The 11125-nt window shown below is 41.0% G+C and overlaps 1 protein-coding gene across 1 annotated transcript in view; it reads right to left on the bottom strand.

The window, feature by feature from the left end:
• man1a2 (mannosidase, alpha, class 1A, member 2) overlaps positions 1 to 11125 on the bottom strand; it is a 127335-nt gene that overhangs the window by 18768 nt on the left and 97442 nt on the right. Inside the window, exons 7-9 of the mRNA XM_020617107.1 lie at positions 10423 to 10517; positions 8111 to 8234; positions 6574 to 6667 (exon numbers count right to left, since the gene is read on the bottom strand). Of these exons, the coding sequence (XP_020472763.1) occupies positions 6574 to 6667; positions 8111 to 8234; positions 10423 to 10517 (313 nt within the window). The remainder of the gene's footprint in view (positions 1 to 6573; positions 6668 to 8110; positions 8235 to 10422; positions 10518 to 11125) is intronic.

Raw genomic sequence — 11125 nt, 5'->3', positions numbered from 1 at the left:
ATCACTTCCCACCCTCTTTCAGCACAGCATCCGTCTGCACAGACTCCCCTAGCTCCTCTTCATCATTCCTCTGCCAATCAAAGGATCTGGGTCATGTAGGAAGTGCCTGTCAATCAAAGGCAGGGTCTTCAGAGGCGGTGGCTTCAAATGCACACTAACCCTTAGACACAATGACACACACACACACACACAAACAAACGTCTTCACAAAGCTTCAAACGCACTCAGATGTAATAGTTAAAGGTAATACTACAAACATCTGTGGATGTTATCAAGTGCAGCAGTACAGTACAATTTATTGATGTGCTACATCTAACCTAATCAAGAACACAACTGCAGAGGTCAGCCATGTTTTAGTTCTCACCTTCTAGATCATGTTAAGTTCATGCTTGACACTAGTAACACAAGGGCGTAGGGTTGGTCTCAACACTGGTAGAGACACAACACCCTCCCCCTGCTAGCCTGTAGATAACAGAAGACAGGGTTAGCTTGCTAGTTGACAACAGATAACATAGCTAACTAACCTGAGTTGGCATTCTCCACAGTTTAAAGACTTGTGATGTTATGTAGCTAGCAGGTTTTCATTGTAAGTCAACAAGGCTACTGACTAGCTAGTTAGCTATCTAGCCTTTTAGCTACTTAAGCTCTGGAAGGCAAAAAGGTCCTGATGTCTAGTTATCTTTTTGGTGAAGTAATGTTATCTACAAAGAACAAGACATGGCACGGACAAAGTTATGTTATGTGTGCTGTTGAGTGCAGACAATGAAGGAAAGAGAATAAGTCATCTAAAGAAAGACTACATTTTTGCCCATGGACCAACAGCCCTGATAACATACCGGTGGACTGACAGCTATCACCTCCTCTGTGCCTGGGAGCAAATATGACATGAGCTTCCAATTGTCCCCTCCATTTCAGTCTGTCAAATGGTAGCATGGCGTCTAGCAGATGTAGCCTCAAGGAGGGCACAACAGAATGATCTAATATGACTTCACTCCAAAGATAATGTTGGTAGGGGCATTTCTGTCCACACTAAATACTGTTGTGACATGTCCCTACCATCCATATGCAAAACTACACCCTTGTAGTGATAGAAAATCATTATTTTTAAGTCCTGCACAGGTGACAAACTGTGTGGCACAGAAGGGACAGAGCGGTTTTATTTATTTTTTTACTCATTTGAATTATTGTAAAAGCTAAAATGGTTAAAAATGCAATTTTCCACTGTGCTTAACATTTAATTAAAGCTTTCTGGAGAGAAAATAAAAGAGTTTATACTGTACACCCAGCTAAAATGCAGCAAGATTAGACTTTCTTCAGCTGTGTGGCTGGTTGTAAAAACACCTGAGGCAACCAAAGCTTTGTAGGTGAGATCATGATTCTGTGAAGAGCCAGAAAAATTGTAGAAATTGTTGTCAAGTGCAGATGAGATCAACACAAGTACTGTACTGTAAACAAGTTGTTGTAAGTCTACTCAGATATAATAACCTAAAAATGGGCAAAGTAGGAGTGTTAATGTTAGCACAATGTTATGATTAAATGAAGTGAAACAATATACATTTTCATTAACAGGCTAAGAAAAGAGAGATTCATAGGCAACTAAAGTTGAATTTCTCTACACCATGTTTATGCATTAAGAAAGATTTTATTACATTTTACCAACATAACCCATGAGCAAAGCTGAACACAAGCAAAACATGTTACAATTCAGGTTGGTTTGTAATTCATTTTGCTACATGGAAATGTAGTGACGATGAAAAGAGTGTTTGACAGTCTATCGTCAAACGTGAGGGAAGAAGAGTGCAGGTCAGCAGGTTAACAAGAGTGATTGAGAGCGCGTGTGTGTGTGTGTGTGTGTGTGTGTGCAGCACAGTGTTATAGTAAGACAGAGGAGTGTGTGGTAATAAGGCTGTCAGTCACAGCAGGATCTCATTAAGACAAAGGAGCACAGCCTCATTTCTCATTAGTCTGCCTTAACTACTGTCTACACACCTACAAATACGAGACATGCACACACGCACACACAAATTCACACACAGTGACACGTGTGCGCACACTCTCGAAATAGGCTTCGAGCCTTTCACACTTTGTCTCAAACATAGGCACACTCTCACATGTATTTGTCGCCCAATATTTCTGACTACTCACAGTTCACACACAGCTCTCCACATACACCCACACACAGTGAGACACGAGCTTTTCACCAAGCCTGCCACAGTTTGTTTCATCCTCAAAACGCACACTTACAAATTAATCATGCTGTAACAAAGCCTCCAAAAGATGGCTGCTTACTCGCCAAAGCACTGATGTCTACAGTGGTTTGTGTACATTTTGTTCCGGGCCCCAGTGCACATAAAACATGAGAAACAGCCTCACTGCCTCTAGAAAGCTCAGTCTAAATGGTGCTGTAATTAATTTAAATGGATGTGGTGTGTCCCTGTTTGACTGTGCAAACAGCTACAGGTGTTCAAAAACATAAATATTCACACAACACATTACACAAACTGCGTGTTTATCAGAGAAGACTTGGAATGTGCTGTAATTTCCTGCTTTCCTGGATGAAATGTGAATGATACAGTCCTCACTGTATCATGACAATGTTGTGAACAGCTGCTGTAGAGGATCTTTCTTGTTGCTTCACTCATGTGTACTGCTGATTTTTCCCCGTGCCAATGCGTGCTAGAATTAAATCAACAAAAGCACATTTCATATCGATTTGGGTTTGTACACCTTTTACCTTCTCAGACCAGCAATATAGTGAAGTTTGTCATTTTATGTTTGACGCCCTTCTTCTGTCCAACTCTGAACATGTAGTAAAAATTCTGTTGTGAAGTACAGTACAGTACAAGTTTGTCTTGTTCTAGTACGTATTTGGTCAAATTTGACATCTTCAAGATGATCATGAAAGAGGCCCTGGGTGTTTATTTGTGAATACATGTGAAGTTTCAACAGGACAGTTCTGCTTTAGTTTGAACAAATGCTAAATAAACTTATTGCTGTTAAGTTTCATGAGAGTTTTGCTGTTGTTGTTGTTGTTTTTTGCTTTATGGCTCTGTTACTGGAGGCTCTACAGTTTCTTCTGCTGGTTGTGTAGTGCCAAGATTTTCTCCCTCTGACTGCTTCAGGCTGCTTTTTGGTTAAAACAGCTAAAGCTTTTTACTCATCCAGCTACAGGGACCCAACAAAATGATCTACAGTGGACTAGTGTACAGCAGTCACATACTAACTAGAAATGATCATTTCCCTGCTCAGCGAATGAACAGATGAAATGAACAGAGAAAATGTTTGCTAATCATCAGGGGCGCCTTTTCCTAATCATTTAGCAAAAACTTATCAATGTTCATTTTGCCGAGCCTCTCTGAGTTTCACATTAATTATGTTCCTGTTACTTAGCTCCCTCCTCACTGTATCATGCAGCCTCTTCGTGCTGAGATCAGGGGCAGCTCAGTTTGGATTTGGAGCAGCTATGAGCCTTAATGAGTCAGGCAGCCATGCTGTAATCAGCAGAGCTGGTTAAGGCAACAAGATGGTAGCTAATGAATATGTCCAGGTTTAGGAACATGTAGTGGTTAAAACAAACAAACGCATATAGTTAATAGTTAATGTATATAGTTAGTGTGTAATATGTAATAGAGTACCATAGGGAGACTGCAGTGTGAGTTGAAAATACTTAAATAATTTTGGCAGGCTTTGACCTTTTGTTCTGAAAATGGGGTGTGTGTCAAAATGAGAGCTTCAGGGAGACGGTCAGTCCGTTTTCTGTTTTCGAGCACATTTCAGAGGGTGTTTTCTCGTAAAAGAGAAGATAGGAAGCTAAGTTTGGGAACTGACGTAAGAGCCAGAAAGAACTGTGAACATAAAGAGGTAGAACTAGTGAACTGGGTGTGTGAGTGTTCAGGAAGCAAGCAAGGATGGGGAGCTAGCAGAGGAGAAGAGAGACAAGACTTAGACTTTTCGACTGACTGACTAAATCGTTTGACATTTCTCTTATTCAATACTTTTATTTATTTCTCTGCAGAGACGGTGGTTCTATCCCCTGCTTTGAATTATTGTAATAATAAATGACCATTGGGATTGTGAATTAATTTAGCTCCCATCAGACATTGGCCACCACAGAGATTATTTGGCGTCACTCAGACAGGTAGGAGCCAAAGGTGGGGGAGAGAAAACAGGGGGGAAAAGTAAAGAAAAGCACCTTAAATTGATATAGCATGTGGTGGCTGTTTCACAGTGCACTGAAAAAAGGTGAGCTTTGGCTTTTTTTATAAATATTGAAATGCCGTCTGTTGTATGGGACATCACTGCGTGCTGGTAAGGCCAAGTGACAGTTTTATCTCAAATTTGATCTCCTATTTTTGGCTGTCCTCCAAGAATTTGAGTAGAGGGAAACCAGGTAACTTTTTAAAAATTCAGAACACTGCTGTAACTAGCTAACTGTTTTTACATGACAAATTGATGTTGTTTTTACATGTCTGTTGTTTTAAACAATACAGCCTGTTTGGGGTCCAAATTCATACGTGTTACTAGATACAGTTACAATTTGGGTAGAGCTAAAGTAAGAGTTATAAATATGTTTTGCATCTGATCAAATTTATGATAAGGCTGTAATAGTGATGTCGGTACTGCTGTGGGTGCTACAGATTTAGGTTATAGTTGTTTTGACTCTAAAGTGACTAATCAATGAGTTTTGATTATGCTAAAATGTTGTAGGTAGAAGAGAAAACAGAACAAGGTGTTGTCCTGTACAAGCAGGCAGACTGTCACATCCTCGCAGCTGTTTAGGCTCCAAAGTGATTTAGTGTGCTCCATGGTTTAGACAAATACATTTCAATGCAAACTGTGGGAAATTGTGTACGACGCTACAGCCAGAAGGTCCAGACCCGATCAGCTGGGATCGGCTGTGTGCCTCATACGGTTTTTGTTGGCCAACACTGAGACATCCCACTTAAAAGTGCTTCATGTAACTTAATAAGTCCAGACTTAAATGTGTTTAAATGTACAGTATATACAGTATGTATGCATGTTGAGTGACGTTGTGTGAAGCGTGTTTGTGAAGAAACCCAGAGAGGGACAGAGAGGTGTGTGTATGGCTGAAGGGCAGAAGTTGTTTGCCATTATTGTTATTGCTGTTTGGCTGGTCGTTGCTGTTAAATTTTATGTGTTTATAGAACGTATAATGTTTTGCTGAGGTGAGTATACACTGTCTTTGATTTTTTTTCTGTGTTCCAATTGTCCTTCTCCCCCCCGTTGCTCCTTTTGGGTGTGTGCCACTCGCTTCTCATATGTGTATGATAGAGGAGACGTGTGTTCTTTTCATAGTTATTGTATTTTGTGTTTGTGCAGTTTATAGTGTTATAGTCTTGTGTTTTTGCAGTTGTCATAGTCTGTGGAGAGCAAATGGTCGTGGTGCTGGTTTGTTTGTATAAATATTGAATATTAGCTATTGCAGTTGTGGTTAAAACCTACTATTAGAAGTGGTAGGGTTTTTCTGTTGCTGTGGTCGGTTCATCAGAATCAGCTTTATTGGCAGGTGTGGCGGACACATGAGGAATTTGAGTCTGGTACAGCGGCTCTCAATGTGTTTCATGTCACCAAGCAAGGGGATGTGCATTAGGAAAGAGATAATAAAAAAGTACTTACTTACTTATAAATATAGACCTGCACACACACACACCCACACACACACACATATATATATATACAGTACATATTTAATATTAGTAATGTCCCCCATTACTTGTATTCAAAACATAGTAGGGATTTTTTCATAGACAGCATGGACAGGAGAGACAATCACAGCTACCAAAAGCTATTTCAACTGTACATAAGGGCATGTGAGTATAGTTTAAGGGAGACTTAAAACAATAAATATTTACCAAAATGTCTGAAAACATGTTAAGTCCACAGTTTTTTGCATGTTGTGTAATTTTCACGTATTGTTTCTATTTCTCTTGGCATTTCCGGAATGTGACCGCAATTTTAAAAACTGCTTCAACCAGAAATGACAGATTTCACTGAAGTGTTTTACTGCACGTCTAACTTCACTCAGAGAGCTGTTCATTTCCGTGGGCAAACTGCCAAAATGTAATCAATATGCTGTGTTCCCTCTCTTCCATCTTCTTCTGATCACTTCAATTTGTTCTCATTAAAGAAGATCCATTCTACAGTACTTTTTCTTTCTTTACTTTGTGTTATTTCCTGTTTCTCTCCACAGCCCTTCACACTAAGTACATGACCAGCTGAAGCTTGGAAGAACAATTTGACACTTCTCCCAATTGGCAGGTTATGAAACAGTGATCCAGGTATTCGAGCACATTCTCAAATAAAATTTTGAAAACCTAAATGCATCTCAACAACACCTGATATCCTCTTTTCTCTGAAATTTAAAATAACTGAATCCAACACTGGAATTTATCATTTTTCCAAAGTGCACTGTTTAAGCTATATTTTCATTTATTTATCACCACAAAAGTGCATTTGTAAGCATTAAACTCAGCACTCAGGACTAACACTGTAAGGTAAAGCAGTGACTGCTGACTAAAATGTTCGGTTGCCAACCCTGGTGCTGTCTACTCACGTTGGCCCCAGCGGCCTGTGCGGGGGTTCAGGTAATTTGGGTACAGCCCGTTGGGTCGGTCCATTTTGGCTAGAAGCTTCCGGATGTGCATCACCTGAAATGAACATCAAACAAAAAAGTTTTAACCTACACAGAATATATTCACCCTTTGAAAAGGGCCAAATTACAATATAATCCTAACGTGTTCTGCACAGTTTATTTGGCCTGTTTAAGTTCACTAGGGCGCCCTGGTCCTCTCACTCTCACTCTCCCCCCTTCTCACCTTGATACGTTAATACTTTAATAAGCATGAACAAATATGGTATTTCTGCAATCAGTAGTTTTCAGAAATACTGAATGTTTAAAGTGCCTTTCAGATATGCACTGTAACCCTGAAATTATCTAGACATAAAATAAGGTATATAATAAGATACACAATCTCTCCTGCATGTTCTGGGTCTGCCCCAGGGTCTCCTACTAGTTGGATATGCCTGGAAAAGGGAAGCGCCCTGGAGGTAAAAGGTAAATGGACTGTATTTATATAGCGCATTTTTCCACAGCACGTGGAGGCATCCTAATAAGATGCCCAAACCACCTCAACTGCCTCCTTTTGATATGAAGGAGCAGCGGTTCTACACTGAGCCCCTTCCGGATGTCCAAACTCCGCACTCTATCTCTAAGGCCACCCTGCGAAGGAAACTCATTTTGGCCGTATTCATGATCTTATTCTTTTGGTCACTACCCACAGCTTGTGACCATAGGTAAGGGTTGGAGTTTAGACTGACTGGTAAATTGAGAGCTTTGCCTTTCTGCTCAGCTCTTACTTCACCATAATGGTCTGGTACAACATCCGCATTACTGCTGATGCTGCCCCTATCCACCTGTCAATCTCACACCCAAATTTACCCTCACTCATGAGCAAAACCCTGAGATACTTAAACACACCACCAACCCAGAGGGAGCGGTCCACCATTTTCCGGCAGAGCAGCATGGTCTCAGACTTGGAAGTGCTGACTCTCAGCCCTGTCACTTCACACTCAGCTGCAAACCTCCCCAGTGCGTGCTGGAGGTCACAGTCTGATGAAACCAACAAAACCACATCCCCGAGGAACGAGAGGGCTGCCCCCATGTGACTTAAAGTCGCTGAGAGGAAAGTTCTGGCTGTTGTATGCGCTTATGTGTCAAACAGTAGTTCAGAGTATGTGGCCTTCTTGGAGACCCTGGGGAAGGTACTTGAGGGAACACCACCTGAGGACTCCACAGTTTTACTGGGAGACTTGACTTGACTGTGAGGAACGGCCTGCCCAATCTGAACCGGAATGGTGCTCTGTTATCGGACTTCTGTGCTAGTCATTGATTGGCCATAACAAACACCGTGTTCAAGCACAAGGTGGTTCATAAATGTACATAAATGATTGCTGGCATAAAACCTTTAGGGTACACTACATACATAATGACATAACACAGCAGAAAACCCATGCAGGCATGCTGCAGTACAGAAAACATGCCCAGACTCACCACACACACAGAGAAACATTATTTCAATGTGCTACAGTACCTTCTGGTAGTAGGTGGGGTTCCCTGTCAGGTAGGTGAGATGAACAAACTCCATGTGGAGAGTCCCAAACTCAGCCAGGATGCTGCTGCCCGCTGACGCCCAGCCCCAGTTACGTCCAACACCGCTGAAGAGCAGAAAGGATGGATGAGGAGGAGGAGGAGATGGAGAAGAAGGAGAGAGAAGGTAAGAAAAAAGAGTTGGTTGTGGAGAGTGTGAGGTCAATGTGATGGCCAATAAGACAAAAACTCTTTACCCTCTGGTACATCAGACAAAATAACACTGAATAATAATTCGGACCACGTATTCAATGGACTTTGATACATGCAGTACTGAAAATATATGAAGGTAAATGTTAAAAATCCCAAATACGAGCTTTTAGCATCACAATGCAGGAAAAAAACAAAAGATCTTGATGAGTACAGCATTAAGCAAATGAGCAAGGCTTCACCTGATTTACATGATTGATTGTTAGCCGCAAAAGGCAACACAGTTCCCTCCAAATATATTAAATGTTGAAGTAAGGTACTGGTTCCCTTTTCCAAGTGGCATCCTCTGTCTCCATAACAACACCAAACCAGAAAATACATTTTTCCATCTGGTGAAATGGCAGAATTACAGACTGGATTGACTGCAGCTGTTGCAACAGGTTCTCTACATGTACACAAGCTTGTCTTGGTTGCAGCAGCTAAAATGACATTTACACATGTGGAACATATCTGGAAATGCTTCAGTTTTACATGAGGCGTGGAAAATTTATAGGCTTTGGGTTTTGAGTGTACCTGTGTGTGAGAGGCACCTTGTTTGTCTGATCTAGTGGAAAAAAAAGGTGTGGTACTTGGCTGTTTTCTGTTTAGATTAAAATCCTGGGTGTACAATTACTCCTGGGGACATCTGCGTATGTATCAACATGGGTAGCTGTGTTTTGATCCTGTGTGTGTCTAGGGGGAAGCAAAATACAGAGCATCCGTTCTGTAACAAATTAAATTGACCTTGAGAGAAGAAGGCCCTCGCTAGTTCATACACATACAGTATCTTCAAAAACAGGAAGCTGATCTCACAAACACACACACACACACACACACACACACACACACACACCACACTAACACAGTCTAAGCCAATAAGAGAAGCAGAAAGGGATGGTAATATGATGGCAATGTTACCCTTCAGGATCATCATCGTTACATGATGCAGGTTAACTGGCTGAGTACAGGCGCCACTTCTCTAAGGCAAGTTCACAACCTGTCCAGAATCAAACTCACACAGGTTCCAAAAAAGATCCTGAAGACCTGAAGTTCTGCTCAAACAGGCATTTTCACTTACTCAAAACAATTAAACTACTTTTCAGGTTGAAGGTGTGTGAGTGCTGATATACTGAAAATAACAATAAGGCTGAACAGTTTGGGAAAACAATCTATTTGTGATTTAATCTGTAATTTGTTAAAGTTTCTTTTCTTCTGTATCATTCACTGGAGAACAACAACAATGTGAACAAATAACCCCTGACCCCAGACTCCCCCTCCTCCTCATCCAACACTACAACACATGAGATAGAAACACCTACACATGAATTATATTTATATACGTTGGCCATGTTATAGTCTAACTGTTATTTACATAATTCAATTACAGCTTCCATGACGATAGACTCCAACTGGCTTCTTTCTAATTACAGTATCTCTACTGCTGGTGTTTGTACTGGACTCAGTGGGAGCTGTGGTCTCTCTGGTGTCTGCAGTCACCGCTGTTAGATGCAATTAACTATTTGAATCATTTGGATTTTTCTGATTTTAACTTCTTTTCTCTGAGATTTTCAGCCACACATTTACTGTATGTTTTTTTTTAACTTTCTTGTGAAGTGAGTAATCAACAGTCCACTGCTGCTGCCTCAGTGCTTAATGATATTAAAGACGGCAACAGATAAACAGTAAGCAGGTGGGGGAGCTGCAGGTCTGAACCGACCCTAGTTAGCAAAGGGAGACAGGGGAGGAAGTTAAGGCCACACAGAACCACAGATGTCAGAGCTAAATTAATACAAGAGCACACAATGAAAACTGTTAACAAGTTTACTTTTAATACGTCAAGACATTTAAATACTTTTACAAACACTAATTTTGATAATACATAGGAAGTCAGTCTATTGATGAAGTCTCTAAAATTGTTATATACACACTTATCACACCCTGGACTGTCCCTAGCTACTCGGACAGTTGTCATTTCTGATTTTGAATGACCCATCTCTTATTGTATTCGTTTTAGGGTGCCTACAGTACGGGATCAGGGGGATGGTGTTCAGTGGAAGCGTCACTAACCTCTTAAGGTTGACCATGGCCCAGGGGATTCCGGTGGGGGTATTAAAGGCAGGGAGCAGCTTCTCGGCAAGCTGGACAGCCTTCAGCTTGAAAACATGGACAGAGACAGAGGAAGGAAGAATGGCAAAGTGAGTTTTAAAATTAAAGTTACCATTTTTCATGTTCTCTTTCAATATTCAGCACACTATTTACCTGCTTAATATTCCCCTCATAGAGCAGATGGGTACAAGCCAGCACACTATTTACCTGCTTAATATTCTCCTCATAGAGCTGATGGGTACAAGCATAAAACTGCCAACAACCAAAACAAATGCAGGATGAAGGCAAATAAGGCAGAGAGAGATGTCGGGAGACAGGCGATTGCTAAATGATAGCCACAAAATGTCACAGCTGAACAGATTTATTGAAGAGATTGGCAGCTTAATATATGCAAACCCTCCCTTCAAGCTGTGCAGCAGTAATAGGAAATGTTGCTGAGATGTCTACAAGTAAAGCTGGGAGGTCAAACTATGTCAACTGAGCAGAGTGAGAGACCAAAGTGCACAGTGAGAGCTGGATTTCTATTATCATGACTGGCGTCTAATTTATTAAGACTAAAGTGGAGGAACGGGCATGTGTTCGTTTTGAGATTACACCAGTTCTTGCACTCGTCTAAAAGATGAAGGCCCAGAAAAATCAGCTGCAGCCTTTGTACTTTTCTCAG

The sequence above is a fragment of the Monopterus albus genome, unplaced genomic scaffold, assembly GCF_001952655.1.
Source record: "Monopterus albus unplaced genomic scaffold, M_albus_1.0 scaffold185.1, whole genome shotgun sequence".
Lineage (NCBI taxonomy): Eukaryota > Metazoa > Chordata > Actinopteri > Synbranchiformes > Synbranchidae > Monopterus > Monopterus albus.
Note: the sequence above shows the minus strand (reverse complement) of the source record. Positions and strands in the feature narration are given on the sequence as shown.